Source organism: Ambystoma mexicanum, chromosome 5q (genome assembly GCF_040938575.1).
Source record: "Ambystoma mexicanum isolate Mex_15411 chromosome 5q, UKY_AmexF1_1, whole genome shotgun sequence".
NCBI lineage: Eukaryota > Metazoa > Chordata > Amphibia > Caudata > Ambystomatidae > Ambystoma > Ambystoma mexicanum.
In genome coordinates, this window is record NC_090933.1 from 1,131,469,096 (window position 1) to 1,131,496,651 (window position 27,556).

General features: G+C 46.5%; 1 protein-coding gene across 3 annotated transcripts in view; it reads left to right on the forward strand.

Moving 5' to 3' along the window:
- EFR3A (EFR3 homolog A) overlaps nt 1–27,553 on the forward strand; it is a 1,818,520-nt gene extending 1,790,967 nt beyond the window's left edge. For all 3 annotated transcript variants that reach the window (XM_069621641.1, XM_069621640.1, XM_069621639.1), the window contains one exon: nt 19,797–27,553. In XM_069621641.1, the coding sequence (XP_069477742.1) occupies nt 19,797–19,902 (106 nt within the window). In that variant the 3' untranslated portion in view covers nt 19,903–27,553. The remainder of the gene's footprint in view (nt 1–19,796) is intronic.
- The last annotated feature ends 3 nt before the right edge of the window (nt 27,554–27,556 follow it).

The following is a 27,556-nucleotide window of genomic DNA, read 5'->3' on the forward strand; positions in this document are numbered from 1 at the left end:
CAAGTGCAGGTGTAAGACAAAAGGAAGGAGCGATGGGGGAGGAGAGGAAGAACAACATACAGTCCTTAAGCTACCGTATTCGACCAATGACGTTTCAAATAGTGCAAGTGCGTGACAGATGGTAAGGCGATAAGGGGGGCTGGGAGAGAAGGACATACAGAAACAAAAAACTACCGTACTAAGTCTGGCGGACCAGGCCAAGTACATTCTAGGTAACGTAAGTGCCAGACATGGAGTGAAAGGTGCGCCCTGGGTTAAGTGCAGAGAGGTTACCATTCTCAAGAAATAAGTAAAGAAGTGCAGAAATGGAGAGTGGAGTGCAGAGGCCTGGGGGAAAGTGCGAGGACTGACGGGGGAGCCTGAGACTTGTGTGGCTCTGGAGGTACAACAGCCGACCAGTCAGCAAACAGAGCTGAGTTAGGAAGAGAAGGGATGAGGGCTGCAGGCAAGAATAGAGAGAGGGTTAACAAGGGAGAGAAGGAGCAAGAGAAAAGGAAGGTTTTGAGGAGTTCCTGGGACTTAAGGTGATCAGGCTCAAGATGGAGAGCGGCAGGGAGGCTGTTCCAGAGGGAAGCACCTGCAGAGGAAAGTGATCTACCCTCAACCCTCTGTTTTGAAAATCGGCTCACCCGAAGAGAGTTGGCGGACGAGCCGAGGCCTCTAGAAGGACAGTATTTAGGAAGAGAGTTGTAGATAGTTTTTTATCTTCTCTCGCCTCCTCCCCCTGTCACTCTGTTTCCATGTCTACATTTCACCCTCTTTCTAACTCGGGCACTGACAGTCTTCTGTCTCGAGCTGATCCCACCTCGGGTCCCTCTGATCCCATTCCTTCCTCCCTTCTCCCTAAAGTCTACCCTTACTGCCTTATCTCACTGCTTCCTTCAATATTTCCCTCTCATCCTCATGTTTCCCTGCTCTGTTTAAACATGCCACTATCCTCCTGAACCTTATAAACCTTCACTGGATTCATCAATGTCCTCCAATTTCCATCCTATATCACTTCTCCCCTATCTTTCGAAGCTCTTAGAGCGTGCTGTTTATTCTCAAGTCTCTTCTTTTATTTTCTCTAATTCTATTCTTCCCCGCTTTAAATTTGATTTCTGTTCGTGTCATTCTACAGAAACCCACCCTGCTCTCTGTCTTTGACTCCCTCTTATCAGCAGGCTATGCCAAGCAATCCTCCCTCATAATTCTTCTTGATCTCTCATCTTCTTCTCTCCTCCCTCTGATTCTCTGGACCTGTTCTAAATTGGTTCCACTCCTACTTACCTGATCGCACCTAATCTGTTTCTTGGGTTGGCAAATATTCCTCCACTCTCCCTTTTCACCACTGTGTTCCCCAAGGTTCTGTCTTGGGTCGTCTACTTCCTCTACTTCTCACCCCTCCCCGCCTTCTCCTGTTCTTCCCCCATCATTTCTTGTTTTGGTTTGTTTACCACTTCTACGCTGATGAAACTCAGCCTTTACTGTCTTTCACAACCTTCACCACCTCTATTCACGCTACGCTGACTTGTCTCCTGGCCATCTAATTCTGGATGGCTGATCACTCTCTTTCTCAATTCTTCAAAGACTGAGGTTTTCCTTTTCCCTGCTTCAACCATACTCTTACGTCCTGTCCCCTTTCCTCCATACTTTATGGGCATCCCTCGCGAGGGACGGGAGACGGAACCTTTTTTCACCAGAAAAATCGTCTTCCCCTTTAAATTTAGAGGTGTGCGGAGGTGCAGCCCTGGGAGCATGCGCTCGCCTGTCGCCGCCCACCGGCGCCACTCCTCACTCCCCTTTTCTGCGTCGACGGGAAAGGGCCGAGTTCACCAGCGCTCCTGGGTTTGGCTTCGGCCATGTAATTCCATGCGCTCTTCCCCGGATATTCTTCTATCTTCGTCTTTTTCTTTTCAATTAGGTACTAGGTCCTCCGACGCCATGCTCCTCCCCGGCGCATGTTGGCTTCAAAGGGCTTCAACAGGTGTCCAGCCTGTGAGGGGCTCTTCCCTCCGACCCCCATGCCCTTTGTTTCCGCTGCCTTGGTCCCGACCACGGCTGGGAAGGTTGTTCCGCGTGCAACGCACTGACTCCACGTGCACTGACGAGCAGGCTAGCTGGGTGGAGTGAGCTCTTCCAGAAGTCACCTACGGAGGACCTAAAGGACTTTGTCAAACATTGCTCAAGGCCGAAGGCAAGGCCTCTATTACCATTGCACCCCGTAAAGGCGACTCCTTCCCAAAGAAGAGCCCGGCCGGGAGGAAACTTTTGGGTTGTAGCACCAGCACACGGCATCATGCCCGAGGGGGCTCCTTCACGCAGCACTACCGGCAGCTCTGTCGAGGGCAATACGCCTTCCAGGTCATGGCCTGAGGTGCGGGATAGGCCTTATGTTCCAACACTAAGCGTCTTGGACGGGGCTGGTTCCAGCGAGCCAGGCACCACGACTTTGGCACGCAGCTCGACAAGATGGCCACCGCCCCACACAAGATGGCCGCCCGCCCCAAAACCCCCTCTGGCAGAGCGGGTGGGGGAACGAGTCACAAGGTGGGACTGGTGTCAGCCAGGTGCATGGCCTACAGTTTATCCATCCGCAGTGCAGAGCAGGTTTCCCCCGCATCCCAGACAGAGCATGCCCCGGCCCCAGCAGTTGTTCGCCACTCCTTCAATGTTCCCTGCCACCTCTACAGTCTCCGAAGACAGGTTTCCTCGAAAGGTTGCTAGGGCTGATGCAAACTCCTCAAATGGGGGCCATCCTCTGGGATGCCATCAGGGACATGCTCCCCCAGGTCACCCCACCGGCATTTATAGTAATTCCTCCTATGTCTCTGGTGCCACAGGCCCCAGCGCAGCCACCGCTGCCCCAGACGGCTCCTCTGATTTCGGCTTCCGTGCCTCCCACAATACAGGCGGCTCCACTCCGCAGCAGCCACCGGCTCCAGTCTCCACACTGCAGCCACCAGCAGCAGCACTCCTCACCAGTTCCAGACCCTCTGAGCATGCTGCTGGACACTGACGAGGAGGAGGACCCCGACACTCCATCTTCAGCCAGGGCCTTCCACGAATGTCTTGCAGGTTTGGCAGAATATTTGGGCCTTCCTCAGCCCGAGGTAGAGCAGCCTGAGGAGGGGGTCTTGGCAGAAGTCCTCACCCTAAGACCCCTACCAAAACAGGGTTCCCGATCCAGAAAGACGAAGTTGCCTGGACCAAGAAGGGGTGGCTCAAGCCGCACTCAGCCCAGTCTGTCAATCGGCACCTAGACGCCAAGTATAGGCCGATGGCGGGGAATACACTCTTCGGCGCATCCTCAACCACACTCTTCCGTGATCGCTGCGATTCTAAGGTCACTCTATTCTAAGCCTCAGTCCTCGGTCATCTCGTCCTCGACGCTGCTAGGCATGGAGGAGAAAATCTTGGAGGCGTACAGAAAAAAGCTGTACTCTGCCTCCTTGGACCTGCGTTAAGCCAACGCGGATGCCATACTGGCAGCTGTCAACCAAAGGCTATGGTGGGAATTTGCAGACTTCCTCCCAGAACTTGCGCACAGAGCCAAGCACGCTTCAAGGAAGGCCTAGGAGAAGCCAAGCTGGTAGCGCAGGAAATCATGGAGTCATCCGTGGCCCACATCGATACCTCTGGCCGGGCCATCTGCATTGCCACGGACATGAGAAGGAAGGCCTGGCTCCGGGCTACTAAGTTCAATCCCGATGTCCAGAAACGCATATTGGACCTTCCATTCGAGGGTAATGACCTCTTCCACTCCACCACAGATGAAGAATTAGATAAAAAGAACAGCTTGCAAACCGCAAAGTCTTTTATTATATGAAGGCCAAGGCCTACACCCAGTCGCAGCAACGCTCTGACAAGGGGCGGGCGTTTGGCGGGTTCCAGGGCTTCCAAGAACGGAGGTCCATGCAACATGACCGTTCTCCGAGTCAGCACCGGAGGAAACAACAAAAGTGGGGGGAGGGCAAGGGTTTTTTCCAATCCCCCTCCCCCGCAACAGCCTCGGAGGGATAGAAGGCATGACACGCCCCTTCGGGTCCACGTGTCTCCGGTGGGGGGGGCAGGCTTGCCTTTCACGTGCAATTTTGGCACCAGATTTTTTCAGACCCCTGGATCCTCTCCCACAGATTGGGACAGCAACTCTGCTGGCGGAGATCCAGTCGCTCATCGAGAGCCAGGCAGTGGAAGACGTCCCAGCCTCCCAGCAAGGATTGGGCTTCCATTCCAGGATTTTCGCCATACAGAAGAAGAACCAAGCTGGCCTGGAGTTGTGTTGGACCTGTCCACCCTCAATCTCTCCCACCCTCTGCAAACATTCAAGATGGTCACACCAGCTCTTACTGCAGAAACACTGGACAGGGGAGGCTGGGTGTGCTCCCTGGATCTGAAGGACGCTTTTCTACATGTCCCGATTTGGCAGCCGCATCATTCCTTACTACGCTTTAGGATCACGGGCTGCCATTTCCAATACAAGGTGCTACCCTTTAGCCTCAACTCGGCCCCCAGGGTATTTACCAGGTTAATGAATGCAGAGGCAGCCCTCCTCAGGGCCCAGAGCCACCACGTCTACCCATACCTGGACGACTGGCTCGTCCGGGCCACCTCTCCGGAAGCGGTTCACCATACCACCTCTGCACTGATGAACATGCTCTACTACCTGGGGTTCACTATCAATCTCAAGAAGTATCAGCTGCAGCCCACGCAGAGCCTACCTTCTTGGGCCTCATCTGGGACACAAGCTCTGTGAGAGTTTTTCCCTCGAAGGACAAGATTGCGGCCATCAAGAGGGCCACAGCTCACTTCCTCTCCAGGTCAGTGACCTTGGCCTGGTGGTACCAACACCTTTTAGGTCTTATGGCAGTGGTCCTGTTGGCTGTACCCCACACGAGGCTCAGGATGAGGAGATTACAAATGCACTTCGCAGCCACATGGAATCAGGAGAAGGGTTCGCAAGCGGAGCCAGTCAACATTCATCCCTTTCTCCACTCGGACTTCCAGTGGTGGTCCATGGACTACAATCTGAGGCAGGACAAGCCCTTCCGTAAGCCGGCCCCTCAGGTCACAGTTACTATTGACTCCTCTCTAGAGGGCTGGGGAGCCACCCTGGTCAACCACAGCGTCCATGGAGTCTGGACCAGGCAGGAGCAGAAGTCCCAAATCATTTGGCTGGAATTGAAGGCCATATGGCTGGCTCTCAAGGCCCTTCTCCCTCTTATAGAGGGCAAGACAGTTCTTATCCAGACAGACCACTCCACCAGCATGTGCTATGTCAACATGCAGGGGGGTACCAGATCCCCTCTGCTATGCAACCTAGCAGTCAGCATGTGTGAATGGGTTCCGGAGAACATCATCTACCTCATGGCTGTCCACCTGCCGGGGAAAGCCAACCTGGAAGCGGACAGGCTCAGCAGACTGGGGGAAGACAACTACGAGTGGCAGTGGAACGACCTAGTACTGGAGGAGATCTTCCTCAGGCGGGGGCTCATCCAGGTAGGGCCTCCCCCAGCTGGATCTGTTTATCCCCTGGGACAACAGGAAATGCCAGCAGTTTGCCTCCTGGCAGGGGCAGGACTCTGGCTCCCTGGGCGATGTATTCCAGATACAATGAAACGGCATGACGGCATACGCCTTCCCGCCCACACCTCTGGTCCATAGGGTGATATGCAAGATAAAGGAATCCCGGCATCATCTTGATAGCTCCATGGTGGCCGGCGAGGCCGTTGTTCTCCGAGCTACTCAGCCTATCGGACAGACCACCCATTCACCTACCGCTGGGACCAGCTCCTCTCCTGCCACAGGAGGGGGGGCAGGGGACTCCAACCTGCTCCTCACAAGCTAGCCCTCGCAACGTGGTTCCTGAGCAGGTCACGCTGAAACACTTGAGCCTATCTCAGGCTAACCTAGAGATCATCCAGGGCGCTTAGAAGCAAGGCTACTAGGAGCCAATATAAGAGTAAATGGTCTAGATTCTGTCATTGAGCCGACTCTAGGGAGATCGACCCTCTTAAGTGCACCTTGGACGACGTGCTCTCCTTTTCGGCACACCTCGCCCACTCCGGCGTACTGGTGGATACATGCCGCACCGATCTGGCAGCCGTAGGGGCATACGGGAATTCAGAGGAGGGCCTCTTCTCCTCCTCCAACCCGGTGGTCAAGCGACATCTAGCAGGCCTCCACAGGCTTTACCCGCTTATAAGGAAACCACACCTGGTGTGGGACCTTAATGTTGTGTTGGGCGCCTTGGCGCACAAACCTTTTTAAATAATAAATAAATCCAATAAAGCCAATGATGTCTACGGACATCAGGCTGGTCACCATAAAGACAGCTCTGCTCGTGGGCCTCACCTCAGCTCACAGAGTCAACGAGATCCAGGCTCTATTGGCTTCAGAACCGTACACCACCTTTCACAATACCTGGACAGGACCAAGGGCTTCTGCAAGTCAGACGCCTTGTCACTTTTGGGGGGTCAAGGCTTGGTTTTCAGGCCTCCAAGTCCTCCATAGCAAGGTGGATGGTCGCGGCCATGAAGGACGCCTATGAGGGGCAGCACAAACCAGTGCCAGCTAACTTGCATGCCCATGCGGTCAGAGCCAAGGCTGCGGCCATTGCGTTGCAACAGTGTGTGCCGTGGCAGGTCATCAGCAGGGCGGCTACCTGGACCACCCCTTCGGCTTTCTGTAAACACTACTGTTTGGACGCCGCCTCTAGGTCAGACGTGGCGTTCGGACAGGCGGTTCTAAGAAACCTGTTTTCGAATGGATTGTGTCCTCCAACGTATTCCTCATCTTTGACATTTAATGTCCACAGCTATGCTGTTTCGGAAATCTTTCCTGCAGAGGGCGCCTTGCATTGGGTCGATGTCCCTCGAAGGCCTTCGTCGAGGGTGATGTCATCAGATGTTCTAAGTAGCACGCACGGGGCCATTAGCCCCAGTTCAGTTTTTTCCGCAAGCATGTTCGCTTTGTTGAAAACTTGCTGTGCCTCGTGCTTCTTGTGAAGCTACGATTATGTCTTAATCTTAAACCCCTCTGGATTTAAGAAGTGTCGGGATTGCGGCTCGAATATGTTGATCACAGATCCGCATTGGATTTGTCTGTTTATCGGCGAGAGCCACGATATGGACGACTGTTCCAAGTGTCAGTCGTTGACTGCTAAGGCCTTGCAAAAACAAAAGGGGAAACTGAAGGTAGGCAAGGTGTCCAAGCCCTGTAAATCCCGGCCTGCTGGACTTTCAACCGATGAGTCGAGAGGTGACTCTCCTCGGAGGAAGAAGTCCAACGGTCACGTTCTAGGAGTGGTTCCCGCCACTTGTCCTCATCGAGGCGTTCTAGGAAACAGCCCCTTCGGTCGCCTTCCTCGTCGTCTTCGTCGGACACCTCCCCAAAAAAGATGGTATGCCCGTCCAAGTCATCGACCCCGGCGGAGTGGGATGCTTTCCAGGTGGCAATGATGAAAATGTTTGATAAACAATGAACTGTTCCGCCCGCGCCTTCTGATGAAGCCGGCAAGGAACGTTCTCGGCCGGCTACTCACACGCCTTCGAGCCCGGCTAAATAGCGTGATAAACACTGGGAGCCTTCGCTGCCCCGTTCGGACAAGGCATTGAAAGATCACTCGAGATGTGCCAATCCAAGGTCAAGGTCTTTGTCTCTGGCCAAACCGGCGAAGCCTTCGACGACCTTGAAGGCATTGATGCCATCAGCGCCATGCCCGTTGGGAGCGCCTGTCGGGTCTTCAACCCCTGTCGGGCCCTCAATGCTGTTGACGCCATTGTCGAAGTAGACGCCTTCGGAGCCGTCGACGCCTTTGGTGTCAATGCTGCCAGTGAATGTCCCTGTGCAAGTGGACCCTCCAAGGAAGGCTACTGCTAAATCTTTAAGGCCTGTAGCTGAAAAAAGATTCACTCCTCGCCCGAGGAAGGATTTTTTTAAGTCCCTCACTGACATTTATGAGGAGGAGGAACACTCTGATGAGGATGTTCCCATTTGGTCTCCAGTATGGGACCCCTAATGTTCCTGATTGCCTCATTTCAGAGGAGAGTCGGATGGAGAATCTTTGTGAAACCTTGCACAATGCCAGTGGTATTGACACTTCCCCTGAGCTGGAGTTCAGCAAGCCAGACCCAGGGGAGCATGCTGACTCCTCATATCAAAGCCTCATGTCTAGAGTTGAGGAGTGTCTGGGCTGGTCCAAGCCTTCTGTGCAATTTGAGCACGATGGTCTTACAGATAATTTGGTGGCTGCAAATTGGAGCGCCCCGTAGGCTAATCCGGCGGTGAAAAAGTCTGACGAAGAAATACCGCCCATCCAGTAGCAACCCCAACTACTTGTCCACACACCCCACTCCGGAGAGTTTGGTGGTCCAGGCAGCCATGGCTACCTGTAAGCAGGTGGCGCACCCTACAATCTCTCCTTATAGGGACGATAAGCTTATGGATGACTATGCACGCAATTTTTTTTCTGCTGGGAGTATGGCGTTAAAATCAGCCAACTCTACTTGTGCTTTAGCAAAGTTTTTGCGCACACTGTGGAATTGCATTTCGTTAGCGGCTGAGCCTATTCCCGAAGGGGAAGAAAGGGATGGCTTTCTGACTATTGTTCAGGATGGCAAGGATGTCATGTGTGAATTCCTTCAGTCTGGGTTGGATACTACGGATAGTGTCAGCAGGTCCATGACTACGAGCACCGTGATGCGCAGGTTTGCGTGGTTGAGGAAGTCCGTGTTTGCCCCAGATGTACAGGCTCGTTTTCTCAAAATGCCCTTTGAATGGGTCTCATCTGTTTGGCAGCAAGGCTGACGAGAGCCTTGAGAGGTTGCAGACCTTTAAAGCAGCTGCGACATCATTGGGTGCTGCTGTTAGACAACCTCAGCCTTTTCGTCCTAGGGGACAACAATGGAGGGGTGGATCTTTTCACTTCTACTCCTCATTTGGAATGGCGAGATGAATGGCCAGTTAAAGGGGCCAACGTAAGTTTCCTCGTGGTGGACGAGGTAGAGGAGCCAAAGCCGCTCAAGCAGCAGCTTCTTTGCCATCCAGCACTGCTGCAGCCGCTTCAAAACTGCTCTGAGGCCTTGAGTTACTTTTCACCGTTAGGAGGCAGGCTGTCTCAGCATCTAGAAGAGTGGCGAGCCATTACTTCAGATGCGTGGGCTCTGGAAACAATAGCCCATGGCTACTACCTACCTTTTCTACGACGGCCTCATTACAATCCACCGGGGAAGCACTCTTTGAAGATTCCAGATCCGATCCTTGTGTATGAGATATTGACCCTGCTAGAGAAAGGCGCTATAAAACCAGTGCCTGTGGCGGAGAGGAACAAGGGTTGGTATTCCCCATATTTTTTGATTCTCAAGAAGGACTGAGACCCTTCTTGGATTTACGATGCTTGAACAAGTGATGCTTGAACAAGTTCCTCAGGAAGGACAAGTTGAAGATGGTCACTCTTTCTCAGATCCTTCAGGCCCTCCAGCTTCAGGATTGGTTGAGTCATTGGACCTACAGGATGCTTATTTTCATGTGCTGATCCATCTCAAGCACAGGAAGTACCTGAGGTTCGCAGTTGGCGTCTCGCACTATCAGTTTCGGGTCCTGCCATTCGGGTTGGCCTCCACCCCGAGGGTCTTCACTAAGCTCATGATGGTGGTGGCAGTGCATCTCAGGAGAAGAGGGATTCATGTCTACCCCTACCTGGATGATTGGCTGATCAGTGTGCATTCTCCGGAACAAGCCTTGGATCATCTCAACCTCACCTGCCACTCCCTTCACAAACTGGGCTTATCCCTCAATTTCAAGAAGTCACATATGACATCTTCCCAACAGCTCCAGTACATCGGGCTGTGTTGGACATGTCCTTGGGGATGTGCTCGCCACTCAAGGAGAGGGCTCAACACATTGTCCAAATTTCAACATGCCCAGAGTCTTCCTGCTTTCGAATTCTGAAGGTTGCTCGGCCTCATGACATCCTGCATTTTTCTGATGCCAGAGGCCCGACTGAGGATGAGATCCCTTCAATGGGCTCTCAGGACGCAACCTCAATTCTCAGGCAAGATGTCGGATCTCCTTCGGATTCCGATCCGGGTCTCATAGGATCTTCTGTGGTGGGCTTAAGAAGGAAATATATTGAAAGGAGATCCTTTTCGGCAGCCGTGGCTGGGGTTAACTGTAGTGGCGGACGCATCCCTCACATGGTGGGGGGGCTCACGCCAACTATTTGAACAACATCGTTCGTTGGTTTCCATCGGAGTCTAAACTACATATCAATCTTTTGGAGCTGAGAGAAATCAGGCTGGCACTGAAGGCCATCTGTACGGGGTATGAAGTTCCTGATAATGACAGACAACACAGTGGCCATGTATTACCTCAACAAAACAGGAGGTGTAGGGTTGCTTCCACTGTGCAGAGAGGCGATGCAGCTCTGGTTCTCGGCAATCCAAGAAGGATTCTCCCTAGCGGTGGTGCATCTAGCCCGAGAGGAGAACACAGCGGCGGAAGCTCTGAGCAGGTAGCTCAGGGAGTCCTTCAAGAGGGATCTGCCCTTTGGGGAACCCTGCAGGTGGATCTGTTTGTGACCGGTACCAACCGGAAGTGCGAGAGGTACTGCTCAAGGGAATTTCCTCTGAGAGGAGCTCTAGGAGCCGTGTTCGTCGTGGATTGGTCATATCTGCTTCTGTACGTGTTTCCTCTGATCCCAGTCATTCCTCAAGTTCTAAGGAGGTTACGTAGGTTTGGGACCCACATGATCCTTATTGCTCTGGATTGGGCCAGGAGACTGTGGTACCCGGACCTTCTATAAGAACAAGTTACTTCTTGCCTTGTAACGTTCTTTCGACAGGATGTTCCTCCGACGTATTCCTCATCTTAGATATCTCCTTCCAGCTCTGCTGGCCTCGGAAAAAAATTTCTCTCTAGAGGGCGCTGCGCGTCGTCCTTCGAGTCGATGTCCCTCGACAGCCGCCGCATGGACGCCGACGTTATCCTGGCTATAAAGGCCGCGCGCAGCGCCCGTTGCTCAGTTCCGTTTTGTAGCCCACAATAATGCTTTCTGGACTAAACTAATCACCCTGAAGGAGCGTAAGCTGCAACAACAAGGGAAGTAGAACTGCGGGGATGGATGGGAGGGTCGATGAGGAACATCCCGTCGAAAGAACGTTACAAGGTAAGAAGTAACTTGTTCTTCGAAGGGATTGTGTCCTCCGACGTATTCCTCATCTTAGATATGCTCCCATAGCAGTATTCTATTATTGGAGGAGGGAGTACTGACTTCATGCTGTCTTCTATTAATGAATAGAATGCAGTACAGCCCTTCCAAACCTAGTCTCTTGACTGGAGGAGGAATCCAAATTGTAAAATCATGTAAAGGTATGGACAGACGACCATGTAGCGGCCGCACAGATGTCTTTAACCGGCACACCTCTTTTGAGGGCCGATGAAGCTGCAATACCTCTGGTCGAATGAGCCCTAAGGTTTTTAAGGGGGCTCTTTTCCTGCCAATTTATAACATTCCAGAATGGCTAGAATGATCCATCTGGAAATGGTCTGCTTAGTTATTGGTAACCCCAGCTTGTGACCTGTGTAACCTACAAACAGCTGGTCTGCCTGTCTTATCCTGGCTAGTCTACTGATGTAAAAACTTAAAGCCCTTCTAGGGTCTAGCCTGTGTAACCTCTCTTCCTCTTTCCCCGGGTGAGGAGGAGGATAGAAAGATGGTAGGGTAATCTTCTGAGTGATATGGAATTCAGAAACCACCTTTGGGAGGAAATTAGGCTTCACTTGCAGGACAACTTTGTCTTTGTGAAAGATAGTGTGAGGGGGTTTACAAGAAAGAGCTTGTAATTCGCTCACCCTTCTAGCAGATGTAAGTGCTATTAAGGGTAAGGAATCTTAACAAACAAGAATGGAGTGGTTCGAAAGGTGTGCCCATCAGGAAAGTTAGGACTAAGTTTAAATCCCATAGGGGAACTTGGAATGGTCTTGGGGGATAAACATTGGTTAACCCCTTAAGAAATTGTATTACCAAGGGTAACTTGAAAAAGGATGGTTCTTCCGCAGTGCGCTTAAAGATGGATAGCGCTGCGAGATAGCCCTTAATGGTGCCAACTTGAAGGCCTGAATTTGCCAAATATAGTAGGAAGGACAAAACCATTGGTGTACCACATGAAAAAGGGTCGATATTCTGTTCTCTACACCAGCTGCAAAATCCAACGGCAGCGGTATAAAGACTTTGTTGCTGGCCTCCTTGCCGAAAGCACCACCTCCATAACATCATCAGGGAGGTCCCAATCCTTGTACCTCAGCCTTTCAGAAGCCAAGCGTGAAGGTTGAGGGTTTTGATGTCTGGATGGAGAACCTGACCTCCCTTCTGTGAGAGTAGGTTCTCTCTGAGTGGAAGTCGAATTGGAGGGCAGATGGACAAGTCCAGAAGGTTCTCCTGGCCCAATCCGGGGCAATTAGGATCATGGTTCTCCGGAATCTTCTCAACCTCCTGATCATTTGAGGAATGACAGGGACCGGTGGGAACGCGTACAGAAGCGGAAACTCCCAGTCCACTATGAACGCGTCTCCCAGAGCTCCTCTCGGGGGAAATTCCCTTGAGCAGAACAGATCGCATTTCCTGTTGAGGCTGGTGGCGAACAGATCTACCTGAGAGGTTCCCCAAAGGGCGAAGATCTCTTGAAGGACTTCCTGAGCTAGCTCCCACTCGTGGGAGACTGTGCTCTGCCTGCTCAGAGCGTCCGCTGTCAAGTTCTTCTCTCCGGCTAGGTGAACTGCCGATAGAGAGATTCCTTCTTGGATTGCCCAAAACCAGAGCTGCATCGCCTCTCTGCACAGGGGTAGTGATCCTACGCCTCCTCTTTTGTTGAGGTAATGCATGGCCACCGTGTTGTCCGTCATTATCAGGACGTTTTTCCCTTGTACAGCTGGCAGGAACGCCTTCAGCGCAAGTCTGATGGCTCTCAGCTCTAACTGGTTGATATGTAGTCTGGATTCCGATGGAGACCAACGACCGCTGATGGTCAAGTCGTTGGCGTGGGCTCCCCACCCCGTGAGTGAGGCATCCCTGACTACTGTTATCTCCCGCCAAGGTTGCCAAAACTGTTCTCCTTTCAGAATGTTCTCCTGACAGGCCCACCACTGAAGGTCTCGAGCTACTCTGTCGGGAACCTGAAGAAGATCTGTCATTCTCCCTGAGAATTGTGACCACTGAGTCCTCAGTGCCCACTGGAGGGATCTCATTCTCAGGCGAGCCTCTGGCACTAGGAAAATGCAGGATGCCATGAGGCCTAGCAACCTCAAAAAGTCGAAGGCTGGGAGATGTTGGGCATGTTGGAACTTGGTAACCATCTGTAGAATATCTTGAGCCCTCACCTCTGGTGGCGAGGCTTTTCCCAGGGAAGTGTCCAGGATCGCTCCTATGAACTGGAGTCTCTGCGATGGTATCATTTGTGACTTCTTTAAATTGAGGGAGAAGCCCAGTCTGTGAAGGGAGTGGCACACGTGATTTAGCTGGATCTGAGCTTGTTCCGAAGAAACAGCCTTGATCAACCAATCGTCCAGGTAGGGGTAGACGTGAATCCCTTCCCTCCTTAGACTTGCCGCCACTACCAACATTAACTTGGTGAAGACCCTCGGGGCGGAGGTCAGCCCAAATGGCAGCACTCAAAATTGATAGTGAGAGTTGCCAATTGCGAACCTCAGGTATTTCCTGTGTTTGAGATGGATAGGCACATGGAAATAAGCGTCCTGAAGGTCCAGAGATACCAACCAGTCCTGGAACTGAAGGGCCTGGAGGATCTGAGAAAGAGGGACCATCTTGAATTTGTCTTTCCTGAGGAATTTGTTCAATTCTCGCAAGTCCAAGATGGGTCTCAGTCCTCCGTCTTTCTTCGGAATGAGAAAGTAAGGGGAGTACCAGCCCTTGTTCCTCTCCGCTACAGGTACCGGTTCTATGGCACCTTTCTCTAGCAGGTCTAAAATTTCCTGCAAGAGGAGCGGATCTGGAGCTTTCTGAGAGCTGATCCCCGGTGGATGTCTCTGAGGTATACGTAGGAAAGGTAGGCAGTAACCTTGGGCAACTGTTTCCAATGCCCAAGCATCTGACGTGATAGCCTGCCATACCGCCAGATGTTGAGTCAACCGGGCTCCTACAGGTGTCCTGTGAGGGAAGTCCTCAGAGTGGTTTTGGGGCGGCTGATGCAGATGCCGATGGTAAAGAGGCACCTGCTGTTGCTGCGGCTTTTGAATATCTACCTCGTCCACCTCGGGTAGTTCTTCTTTGTCCCCTTTGAGCCGGTCGACCTCTACCTCTTCCGAATGCGGAGTAGAAGCGAAAGGACTTGCCCCTCGCAGAGGTTCCTGTGGGACGAAAAGGTGTCTGACGGATTGCAGCTCCTAGGGATTTTGGTGCTGCTTTTGAAGTTTGCAGTTTCTCTAAACTGTCATCCGCCTTTTTCCCGAACAAAGAAGAGCCATCGAATGGCATGTTCAAGAGCCTGGCTTGCACATCTGGGGCAAAACCAGACTTTCTCAACCAAGCGAATCTCCTGGTTGTTGTACTTGCCGCCATTGCTCTGCTGATACTGTCAGCCGAATCAATGCCCGTCTGGAGGGATTCGCACATAGCGTCTTTACCGTCCTGTATAATATTCAGGAATGCATCCCTTTCTTCTCCCTCCGGGATGCGGTCAGCTGCTGTAGAAGCACACTCCCAAAGTGTATGGCTGAATCTAGCAAGGGTGCAAGTAGCATTAACAGATTTTAACGCCATGCTACATGCCGAAAAGACTTTCTTTGCCATAGCATCATATTTTTTTATCGTCCCTGTCCTGTGGGACGGTAGGATAAGCCGTCTTGACATCGGTAGAGGATGCTGCCTGTACCACCAGACTTTCTGGGGATGGGTGTTTAGACAAAAACTCTGGGTCTGTAGAGGATACCCTGTACTTTGTAGACAGTTTTTTATTTACTGCTGGTACGACATCTGGGGTTTCCCAGTTTGTCATGATCTTCCTCTGAAGAGCTTTATGAAAAGGCACCACAGGATCCTCCTGTGGGCCTTTGTCAAGAATATCCGTGAGGTCATCATGTTGGAAAGATTGTGAAGGTGCAGACCACCCCATAAACTCTGTGATCCTGCCCATTAAGGCTCTATAGGGGGTTTCAGCATGCTCCCCCGGGTCTGGCCTAGCAAACTCCACCTCAGGGGAGGTGTCTAACCCACTTGCCGCATGTAAGGAATCATGAAGATCCTTTAACCTGCGTTCTTCAGAGGAAAATTCCTCTCTAATTGGGGTTACAGGTCCCTGCAACTGAAATGTGTCTTCCTGTTCAGACAATTCACCCTCTTCCAATATTGAGGACATAGTTCTCAATTGTTCTGAACTCATAAAGGGTGTAAACCCCATTTCCAAGGCAGAGGGTGCCAAACTTGTCATAATCGGCCTCGAAAACGTCGATGTCGTTGACGCCGACGTCGAAGGCTTCGAGCGTGGCGTCGAAAACAAAGGCGGAGGCCTCGAAGACCTCGACAGAATTGGGATTCTACTCGACAATCTCGAAGCCATCGACGTCAAGGACCTGGGGATAGACACTGGGTGTGTCGTAACCGTGACTTTTCTTGGTGTCGACACCGGTGTCGAAGCTGGCGTCGAGTCGACAGACTCGTGTGTCGAAGGTCCCTTCGACAACGGCGTCGAAGACATCGACGTCGACGGAACTTTCGTCGACGGAACCTTCGAGGAAGGTTTGGAGGTCATAGTCCTGCTCGAGGGTTCGTGACGCGCTTGAGAAGTTTCCTTGGCCGGGTACTGCGACTCGCAGCGTTTTTGACCTTCGGGTCTTCCGACCAGAGCATCGCTCTCGGCAGTCTTCGAGGGGGTCGAGGCCGCTTTCTCGAAGACGCTCATCATATTTTTGCGGAATTCCTCCCATTCAGCCCGGGAACTATGTTTCGTGGGGCACGGGATTCTCTTTGGCGAAACAGAGGAAGAGGAAGACGGAGAAGGGGATCTTCGACGTCTCCTCTTCGAGTGCTTCGATCTCGAGGAGTGATGAGACCCACTCCGAGATCTGGAGCGCGAATGGTGACGAGGAGACGAATGTCTCGACTTCGTCGACGAAGAAGAAGCTTTTAAAGTCTTACCTTTCTCCAGCTTCCCCCTACGCTCCTTCAGGGCCTTAGCTGTCATGGACATACAGTCCTCGCACTCCGAACAATGGTGTTCAGCTCCCAAACACCACAGACAAACTCTGTGAGGGTCAGTCAGCGACATCTTTTTCCCACAATCTCGGCATTTTTTGAAGCCGGATCGAGGAGTTGTCGGTTCCGACGAAGAAGCCATCGAGTACGGATCGAATAACTCGAGGTAAATAGGTTTAACCTGACAAAACTGAGCAACGGTATTCCGAGGCACTGAGTACGCGCGGAAAAACGGAACTGAGCAACGGGCGCTGCGCACGGCCTTTATAGCCAGGATGACGTCGGCGTCGATGCGGCGGCTGTCGAGGGACATCGACTCGAAGGATGTCAACGCGCAGCGCCCTCTAGAGAGAAAAAATTGTCCGAGGCCAGCAGAGCTGGAAGGAGATATCTAAGATGAGGAATACGTCGGAGGACACAATCCCTTCGAAATGTCCATCTGTCATCCAATGCGTCTTCCCCAAAGAGAGGGATCTTCTCTCGTGAGAGGAAGGTCAGGTTCTCCATCCACAGGTCAAGACTCTCAACCTTCACGCATGGTTTCTGAAAGGTTGAAATATAAGGATTGGGACCTACTCAGATGACGTAATGGAGGTGTTGCTTTCGGCCAGACGTCCAGCAAAAAAGTCCATGTACCGTTGGCGTAAGTTTTGCAACTGGTGCAGAGGACAGAATGTTGATCCTTTTTAGTGTTCAATTCTGGAGGTTCTCTCCTTTTTGCTTTCTTTAGCCCACAGTGGTCTTCATGTGGGAACCATTAAAGGTTACCTAGCAGCGCTGTCCATATTTAGGTGCTCATTTGAAGAATGCTCCTATTTTAAGATCCCACTGGTCACGCAGTTTCTAAAAGGACTCACAAATGTGTTCCCGCCGTCACCTTTTCAGGTGCCGGTCTGGGGCCTTAACCTGGTCTTCAAGTTTTTGATGGGTTCTCCATTTGAACCTTTGCACTCCTGTCCATTGAGGTTGTTAACCTTTAAGACTGTTTTCTTGGAGGCGACAACATCTGCTCGAAGAGTGAGCGAGTTGCAGGCACTTTCTTCTAAGCCACCCTTTACTATTTTCCACAAGGTCAGAGTTGTCTTAAGAGTATGTCCTTCCTTCCTTCCTACCTAAGGTAGTTTCTGACTTTCACTTAAGTCAGAAGGTTGTGCTACCCGCCTTCTATCCTCCTCTGCATCCTAGCAAGTAAGAGGAACGGCTACATAGGTTGGATCCGAGGAGGGTGTTGCGCTTCTACCTTTCCAGACTGTCCAAAGTGAGAGTGGACAACCAGCTCTTTGTGGGGTACACTGGTCGCAGATTGGGCCAGGCTGTTTCTAAACAGACCTTGTCTAGGTGGATCATCCTTACAATTTCTGAATGCTATAGACTGGCTGGCAAAGACCCTCTTGAGGGCTTATTCCACCAGGGGCATTGCTACATCGACCGTCCTACAGAGGGGTGTTGCTGTAAAGAATATCTGTGATGCTGCTACATGGTCTTCCATACACACGTTTGTTAAGCATTATTCACTGGATACGTCGCATATTTAGGATGTCGCCTTTGGGAAGGCTGTCCCTTACTCTGCCATTTAATTGGGTATATCTAAATTCTTCTCCCTACTTGGATAACTGCTTTGGGAGTCTGTCAAAGGTGAGGAATACGTTGGAGGACACAATCCATTCGAAGAACAAGTTACTTACCAACTGGTAACGTTCTTTCGACTGGATGTTCCTCCAACATATTCCTTATCGCTCTCCCAGCCTACCCCTGTGAAGAAGTTCCCATGCTATTACAGCTTTCGTTCCAGCAAGGCTAAATGCAGTCAGAGCTGTATTGTGGGCACGTGGCCTACACGATGAGAGGGAGAAAGACATGAACTGAGGCTACGGGCGACATGCGTGCTACTTATACCATCTGATGGCATCACCCTTGACGGAGGCCTTCGAGGGACATCGAACCGACGTGATCTACACAGGGCGCTCTTTGCCGAAAACATTTCCGAAGCAGCAGCACAGCTGTGGACATTACATGTCAAAGATGAGGAATACGTTGGAGGAACATCCAGTCGAAAAGTAACTTGTTCTTCTTAAGGAGGGTCTCCTCTCCACCCTGGGGCTACACTCAGTTGTAATGGCCCATACAGTATGGAGGAAAGGGGACGGGACAAAAGAGTAATTAATAGTTATTCACCGTAGTGACTAACGTACCTTTAGTCCATAGTCCCCTTTCCTCCATATGTCCCACCATCCTCCCCTCCCCCCCAAAATAATACTGGTGTCATTAGGCAATTCTGAATATTATCGACGCATCAATGGGGACTGAGGAGGGTGGAGACAGGCAACTGCATGCTCCGAGGGCCACGCCCCCACGCGCCTCTAAATTTAAAGGCAAGGAAGATATTTCTGGTGAAAAAAGGTTCCGCCTCCCGTCCCTCACGAGGGACGCCCATACAGTATGGAGGAAAGGGGACTATCGACTACGATAGTCACTACGGTGAGTAACTATTAATTTCCTCCCCCTTTGCCTCCTGCTTCAATGTATTTTCTTCCACCTTTCTATCTCTGCTTATGCCTATAACCTTGGTGATCACAGACTTCTCTCTCTCCTTTGCCCTCCATAGCTCTCTCATTTCTGCAGGTTTCATCTTTTTAATATATGGAAAGCACAACCTTATCTTGCATTTCATGCAACCAAGCTCCTAATCACCTCTGTTATTTTTGCCAGGCTCTTCTACTGCTCTTCCCTTCTTTTTCGTCTCCCTGCTGCTTTTAAGTTGCTTAAAATCTATAATTCGGCTATTCGTCTTCTGTGTTCACTCTCCCCTTGTGATTCTATTCCATCTGCTTTTCCTTCCCTCTTTTGCTTGCCTTTTCACTCTCATCTTAAATTCAACTTTCTTTGCAGTGTCCTAACGTCCCTTAACAACCTAGCACCCACATATCTTTCATCCCTGATTTCATTCTATTCTCCACCTCGCTCTCATCTTTCTCAGTCTCTATTTCTCTTTACTGTAACCCGCCCTCCCTCTGCCCATTCCCACTTTTGCTCATTCTCTCTTTGCCCCTTTACATTGGAACTGACTCCTGCCCTTTGTCTTGCTATCCCTTGTTCCACTCTGATCTTAAAGGCCATCTGCTTGGTTCTTAATTTTGTGTCTACATGTCATTCTACAGTTGCGTTTTGTAAATAATTCTGTTCAGCACTTTGGCGTAAAGCGCTAAATAAATAAAATACAAATACACATTGCAGTACATGAATGGGGAGCGAGAAATCAAATAGAAGTGGGAGTACATCCTCTCCAGTACCATCAGTTATACAATCTTTCTCACAGGTAGATAACCCCTGTCAATGAAAGAAAAAGATGCTTATTCTGAAAAGAGGGTATCCATAGGGGATGTCTCTTTTGTACACATGTTAGTATTTACTAAGTTATGTAGAGCTCATCTCAGCAGTCTTCTGGATATCTAAATAGATTGGGATTCAAGAACAATGCTTTGAAGATGTTAATGTTTGCCACCATAAAACAGTGCTAACATGTGACCTTCCATGCTCCTTTTCTCTCTGCAACTAAATGTAACATTTATAGTTAACATCTGAAATGACATTGAGTGCTTTCTTTCCACAGACCTCCTCCTAGCCCTTCGGGTACAATGACCATCACAGCAGGACATGCTCAGTACCATTCTGTTCCAGTCTACGAGATGAAGTTCCCAGATCTTTGTGTGTATTGAGTACATTTGAGCAACACCTGTACATCTGGATTAAAATCCAAGAATCCAACTGAAATGGTGTTAAACATATAATGCTTCACTAAATCAAATTTGTAAGGATCATTGATCATCAAGCTTCGATTGTTGTTCAAATTTCAACCTATTGTTATATTTAATTTGACTTTTTAAAGTATTTAATTTGAATGTGTCTCTCTGCCTGTGATGGCAACTTGTATAGACTATGATGGGCAAAAACTACCACTAGGTTTTACTCAAATGAGAAGAGCCATTTGTACTGTATATTCTGAACTAGGAGATATAGGGAGCTGGATAATGTTTGCACTCTTTTCTCCAGCAACAACTTTTAATATTGAGATTTACGTTGGCTTCCCATTTTGTTCTCTAAATGGTATTTTTTATCTTTGTTTTTTTTAACCAATCAAAGACTTCTCAGTTTTATTTTTTTAATTTTACATTGTTATGGTGATTTCTTTGAACAGTGATATTTCATATAATTTGAAGAAATGTTGTCAATCTATTTGTAAACCAATGAAACCGAAGTTGAGTTCCCTTTTTCTGATGCCATGTTGCTTTGAAGGATCGCGTCTCTGTGTAAAATTTACAGCAAGTAACTCGACACATAGATATGTCTCTGAATGAGTCATGCTGGCATCTTTCTTGTTCATGCTGTGTATTCTTCACGTTTACCTGCAGTTTCTGCACCCAAAAAACATTGCACAACATATTTTGCAACCTTGATAATCTTTGTAAATTTCCTACTCTTTTTATTAGTGAAGACCTGGACTGGGTAATCACAATTGTTGTTTCTGTCCTGCATGGTATGTTACTGAAGCCCTTTACAGGTGGGGACACTATTAGAAACACTGTGGTAGTGCCATATTATTTTGAGCGTGGCTGATGGTTGTGTACTAAGCAAAGTGAACCCCAGGAACTTTATGAATGATCAAGGCATCAAAATGGTTAGATTGAACATTATTTTGCCCTCCCTTTGCTATGTTTTATAATGGTGCCGCTTATAGAGAGTGACTGTTTAATTATTACTCAGTGTTTAAAAAAAACTACCAAAGGATTCTTCTGAACATTCTGTTAAGTTGTAGGCTCTATTTAAACTGAGATAATGTATTCTTATGAATATTAGCTTCCGCCTGATTGGCAAAGCTTTGTTTACTTTTCATCGTGCACTCTTTTCCTAGTTGTGAGACATTTCAAATGTAAAGATTAGAACTAGTACTATTCCGATTATTCACTATAGATCAAACAATGCCTGATATTGCTTTGTTCCTTTGGACCTCAGAGGCTCTTTTCCTCCAAGGTGCTTCCACATGCTCTTTTGTCAAGTGGAATCTGTTCACTGCACTAAGCATAGTGGCATACAACAAAAACTCTATTAAGATTATTTTAAGAAAAACAAGTTTCCCTTGCATGTCATTTCTACACCGGATAGCTTGAATGTTCTCTCCTGTCCCAATATGTGCTTTGATTCTCTAGGTTTTTGTTTGTTGCACCTGGTATGCAGCTTTCTCTGTTACACAAAGTTCTTAGATGGTATGGTACAAATCTTTGGGAATAGTTGCATTTAAGAGAAAGTTCAGGTATTTTCTTTTTTGGGAACTTACTTAGCTCCTCTTATTGCCATCTTGAGCCCCATTGCTCGATTAACATGATTTCAGTTAGATTTTCATTTATCAGCATATTCTGCACAAAGAATTTGGAAACTGTTGATTCTTTTCTTCAACTTTTTCAGTTTGCTTACTCATGCTCTTATAGTATCAGCCTTTCCATTTCTGAATCGGCAGAAGTGAATTGTAATTTCAATAGTTCCGATGCACTTTTAGTCTAGTAAAAAGTAGAGTGAAAGCAAAGATTTTACGAAAGTGGAATGAAAAGTCATATGGTAAGTAAGGATTGGTCAGAAGAAATGTCGGTCATAAAGTGAGGTTTGATTTCATAGGTCTTTGCCCCTCCTAAAACAGCCTGAAACACTTAAAACCACAAGCACATTATGCAAGTATAAACATTATGATGCTAAAGTGACATCAATGGATTTACCATTATATGTGGTAAAAAGAAATGTTGGGCTAGGAATTTTGGTGTCTTAAAGTAATCAAGCATATTGTCGTCTGTGTGAAAAGCATGACAAATTGAAAAGCAAGGGCACAACGATTAGTCAGCTCTAAATGACAAAACTGATTCAGAATTCAACTGTGTTTTGTAATCTTTTGTAAAATACTGAGGGAGACTTCAGGGATTGTCATGTAAAACATTGACCGTCCTCTGTTAATTACATGAACAGATACACAAAGCTGCTTTTATCCGTTACTTTTGGGATATAATTTACCTTAGTTGAATGTTTTACCAGTAATTGCAGTCATATTTTATTGATGGATGTAATTGATTATTGAGCTTTTTAGGTGTATTTGTCCTACAAGTGCAATATTTTCAGGAATTTATAATTCATGCCTTTAATGCGTCTCCATTTAAAAAGCATGATTTTTTTGTAGAGTTTAAAAACTCAAGAAAAACCTGAACTGAAAATGTATTTAGCAGCTGATTTAGTTATATGATTGTACAGGGAAAAATAAGGGAATTCATTGTAAAAAAATTTCAATGCAGATAAGTGAAATAGTATTTTAGCTCTATTTTGCAAACAGAAGGAAAGCTTTGAGACCTGTACAAGGTCACAAATATAGATTTGTAATCCTTTTAGAAAAGTGTTTATTGTCCCTACAATGTCCTAGAATACAATGTGTTATTTTAAAACTTTTTGCATGTAGGTTATAGTTGTCATCTTGTGTAAAAACGAGATGGTCCAATTTTGTATTGGATGGATAATATGCGTATATGTGTGCATCTTCCATAATTTACGTTTTGTCACATATTTACATGCTAGAGGTTATTGTAGAAGTGTTCACATTGCAAATATACCAGCTGTAAGGTGCAAACCTAGCAGTGATGGGCTTTTTTAAAAACTATTTATCCTCGTGCTACATTATTACTAGTAGAAGGATAAGTGAAAAAAGTCTATGGTTAAAACCCAAGATCTATATTACATACAAATTGGAATGGCCTTTTAGAAGAGACCCTTTTACAGCAGTTGACTAGTTAATTATTATGACCTGCATATTAATATTGGCATTTTGGTTCTTAGATGGTAATATCAAATAAGATAGGTTACACTATACCAGAAAGACACACCCCACGGTTTACAACTGATGTACATCATAATTCTTTGGGTTGGGAATTAACTAGAAAATATATTGCCCACAGCTGGTATAAAGATTTTACACTGTTTCATTCCATAGGTAACTGCTTGCTTAAATGTTCTTGGAGGGTCAGGTTTTAACCTTGCCTAACAATATTAAGTATGAATCATACTAATAAGTGTTTCATGATAGTGTCATAATAGTTTAACCATACAGTACCTAGGATATATATATGATGTATAAATCAAGATGACATTGGTTTGAATACTAGTTATTCAGACAATAGATTGTTTTGCACAGAAAATAAGACCTATCTTAACATAGGTACACTACCTAGAATTATTTTCCATTGAATACATGAACATTTCTAATTCATTTGTATACAAATGTGCATACCAATATGTGAATGAAATGGCATGTATCATGACTAATGGGTAAGGGCCAGAATACTGTCTTGACTTCTGGAAGCATACACTCCAGTGAGTCAAGACACGGGTTCCCTATGTACGTAATACCACTGTATCTTATATTGCAACATCCATGACTAGATTGTCATACCATCTTTGGGAAATAGTTAAAGTTCAATTTGAATGCAAAATGTTTGCTTTTAATTGTAGGAAGTGTTTTATGATATATTTTTTGTTATCCTTATGGTTCATTTATTGTTCTAATATTAATATTTAGAAATGTGTTTGACCTTTTACATACAGCATTTATCATCATGTGCTGCATAATGCTACGCAAATTGGAAAGTCTAATTTCTTCGCCTCAACTGACTCAATTTGCTCATGTTATTGGCATCTTGCACAAAGAAAAGTAGGTTTTCCATTTCTTAATCCACCTTAGTTAATTTTTGTTGGAATTATAAGCTCTGATTTCCTTTGCATGTGTCATAAAAGGTAGCGAGTAAATAAAAATACAGAGGAAGTGCAATGTGTAGTCAAATGGTATGTGTACATTTGTTGGTAGTAATGAAATCCATAGATGAAAAGTGGGATTCATTTCATATGTCATTTGTCATTTTTCCCATCAGATGTGCCCATGTGTTAAAGTTAAATAATGTAGCAATGAGTCATTTTCCTAAATTAAAAAAAAAAGTTACATTATTTTAGATGATTGAGGCATTCAGTTTATTTTTCATTTCAACAGTCATGTGATAAAACTTCACTACCAGCCATTAAACACGTCTTGGCTTTGACAGCTCCATAAAGTCTTATCACATCTTTTTTTGTTTTGGTTCTGAATAAACAACCCATCTGCTGCCGAGACCCCAGTGGAGATGCATCTTTGCACTTTATACATAATTCTGATGTTGTTTGGGCCAGTCCCCGAATGAAATAAAAATTCCAAAATTCCACAGGTAACAAAAGTCATAGCATTATTTGAAGAGCCATTGCATCCAGTACAATACCCTGTTTGGGTGCCATGCTTGCCCCAGTTGTGAGAATATTATACTACTGTCTTTGTGAAGTGAAATAACACCTATCCTGCATGCAACAGCTGAGGAATCATGATCTACTTTGTTGGGGCTTTAAATGCAATTAGCATTATTCTCTTTCTGTGTTGAGTACTACTATAATATGTTCACTGATCTAATGTTTAAAGTAGGAATACATGCAAATGTAGAAGAAAATGTATCCCTACTTCTGTTGTGTTTCTGCAAATATGCAGGAGTATTTGTAAGTATGTTTAATCAGATGTATTTTAATATTGTGTTCAGTACATTTCTATCTTCTACAAGGCACAACGGCACAACAATTGTTTTTGTTTAGACTACAATGAAAATGTTTAAGTTTCATCAAAATGCAAATGGTTTGTAAATAGACAATATTGAACTGTTGTAGTAAGTTATTCGTAGCTGAGAATAACTTACTACATCAGTCAAAATGGCAATGCCAGGTGTTGAGGGATAGTGTACATTTGTACACCACGCAAAACCGTCATAAGGTTTGGTACCATTTAATAAATAAACTTTTGCCATTTAACTGATGCCAAAGAAGAGATACATTCCTGGCAGTAGACAATTGACAGATATTACGAATGAGACAGTCGCTTAAACTACATATTTTGCAAATACTTAATAGCAATCCCTTACCCATCCCCATATTTACACATAATAATTGCAGTGATATAGATATACCATTGAATAATTGAACTACATCTAAAGGCACAAACTGTCCATATGTTTTAGATTATTTTCACAAGGTCCTGCTTATCACACGGGAGAGCGAAGTTGAAAAAGAAAGTAGTTCCGAGGACCCATTTCAGAGCTTTTTCCTCAGTAGCTAGCTCTGTCTGCATGGCATCATATTTTTTTCTTAAACAAGCTAAAGGAAGATATTTCTGCTTGGAAGTCTGCAGATCAAAAACATGTGTTCCTTAATCACTCAATACTGTTCTTGGTATGACTTGTAAAGCCATGTTTGTGCTTTGCTAATGCCCTCAAAGGTGAGAAAAATAGATCTTCTGTAAGTTTAAATTCTCTGTTTTTCCATCAGTCGGAGTTGCTTTTAACATGGCCAGATACATCACTATTTAGTAAGGGGGTAATATTTAGAAGAATACCTCTGATATACATATGCTCCTCAGCAGGATCACCGGTGTCATGTTAATTACAGCTTACACCTAATTTTCTTCGTTTCTGACATCAAACAGACCATTTAAACCTGTGTGTGGTTTATCTTCCAAACTCTTCACGTTTTTACACGTGTTTAGTCCTGAATTGAGCCGTATCTTTTTTTGGTCTCATTTTCACCTCTTTTATATGTTCAGAATATCAGCATAGCTCCCTTCACTTGCAAACACAAAGTAGTCTGTATTTACGTACAGCATTTTAAGGTCCCATTTTCCTATCTGGATACATTTCTTGATAGACTCTGAATGCATCCTGTTGACCCTGTACGGCATTCTGTCACTGTCAGAGTGACAAAAGGTAGTATCCAGTGGATTGATGTTACATTTGTCTAAATGGGCTAAGTCTGAAGTATGTCCGGCCTCCTATGCCCATCTTCAAAGTATGCTTTATGTACAGCCTCCCAACATTCCATATGGATAATTGCAAATCTAAGTCTGACAGAGGTTTGGTCCATTCACTGGTGGTGCAGCATCACTTTACCTAGTTGTCAGATATGCCACATTTCATGTACCACAAGCAAAAGGAAGCAGAGTACTACTTCATATTGAAGTGCTAAATAAGTGTACTATTCTCTATCCAGCTTGAAGTCCTCCATCTTTGTATTCACTGAGACAGTAATTTTGTAAGCTCTCACTTGCTCCATCATTTGTATCCAAAGGCTTAGGCAGGTAAAATGCCTCCTTCCCTCTCCCTGAGAGAGATTGTGATTGTCTAAATGGTGCTTGTATTGAATTGATAATTACATGTATGTAGTTCTGATGAAATTTTCATTTGACCATTTCGAGCTATGAACTGGTGGATGGATTCTCACGTCCGTTTCCGTAATCAATGTTCTCTGGCTTTATTGATCCACCCTTATGAGTAGGGCTGGCTGATTTAGGGATTGGATGCGAATGTGCGTTTCTGCCTCAAGCCTTTCTGCCTTTAAGAAGGTATTCCAAGTGAGCCACCATCCTATGAATGATGTAGAAAGCAAATCATCATATTAACATATATCTGGCAGATGTTAACACGCTTAGAAGAACACGTCCTACTTCAGTGGAGTGGATTACATTTGTTTTAACTATGCTGCAAACGTTCATTTGAACTTTTATAGGGTGTGCAATAACCTCTGGACCGTCTAATTTGGCAAACTCAATATTATTCTGCAACAATTTCATTTCACCACTTTGTGTGCTTTTGTAGAAGCAGGATTCGACTTGTCTGCAACAATACATCAGTGTAATTGCGTCTGCATTGAGGTATTAAGCAATTAAATGCGTAGATGTGCACGTATTACTGAATGGTATCATTCATCAAAATACTGCTGCATGTCCTTGAAACAGAATGAAGCTTGGCTCAGGTTTTAATTTACTGTTGCATAGAATTTCCATCTTAATCTTCATGGTATGTACTTGCATCTTGCTGTGTCGAAACCAGTATACTCGATAACTATCCTTGTACTGCTTACGCCCCTTACTTGTATATGGACAAGCTTGACATGGTTTGCAATGCACTATTTGCATACTGTACTATGACTATTTCTAATCCGTTTACTTGATGTTTAACTTTAAAGATGTGTATCTTCACGTTTTTAATTTCTTTTCAGTTTGATTTAATCTGTTTTGAAAATCTAATATGCCGGTGGCTAGCCTTTTTACAGGGACACAAAGAAGTCTTAAGAGAGTAAATATGTTGAGCTTTATTTTTTAGCAATGTCACTTGCTTATAAATGTTTTGTGTTTTATTGTGTGTATCTATTGTAAGACAATATATAAAACCCTGCTGTGCAATCACTATTTTAGCAATAAACGTGAACTGCTTTATGAAAATATTT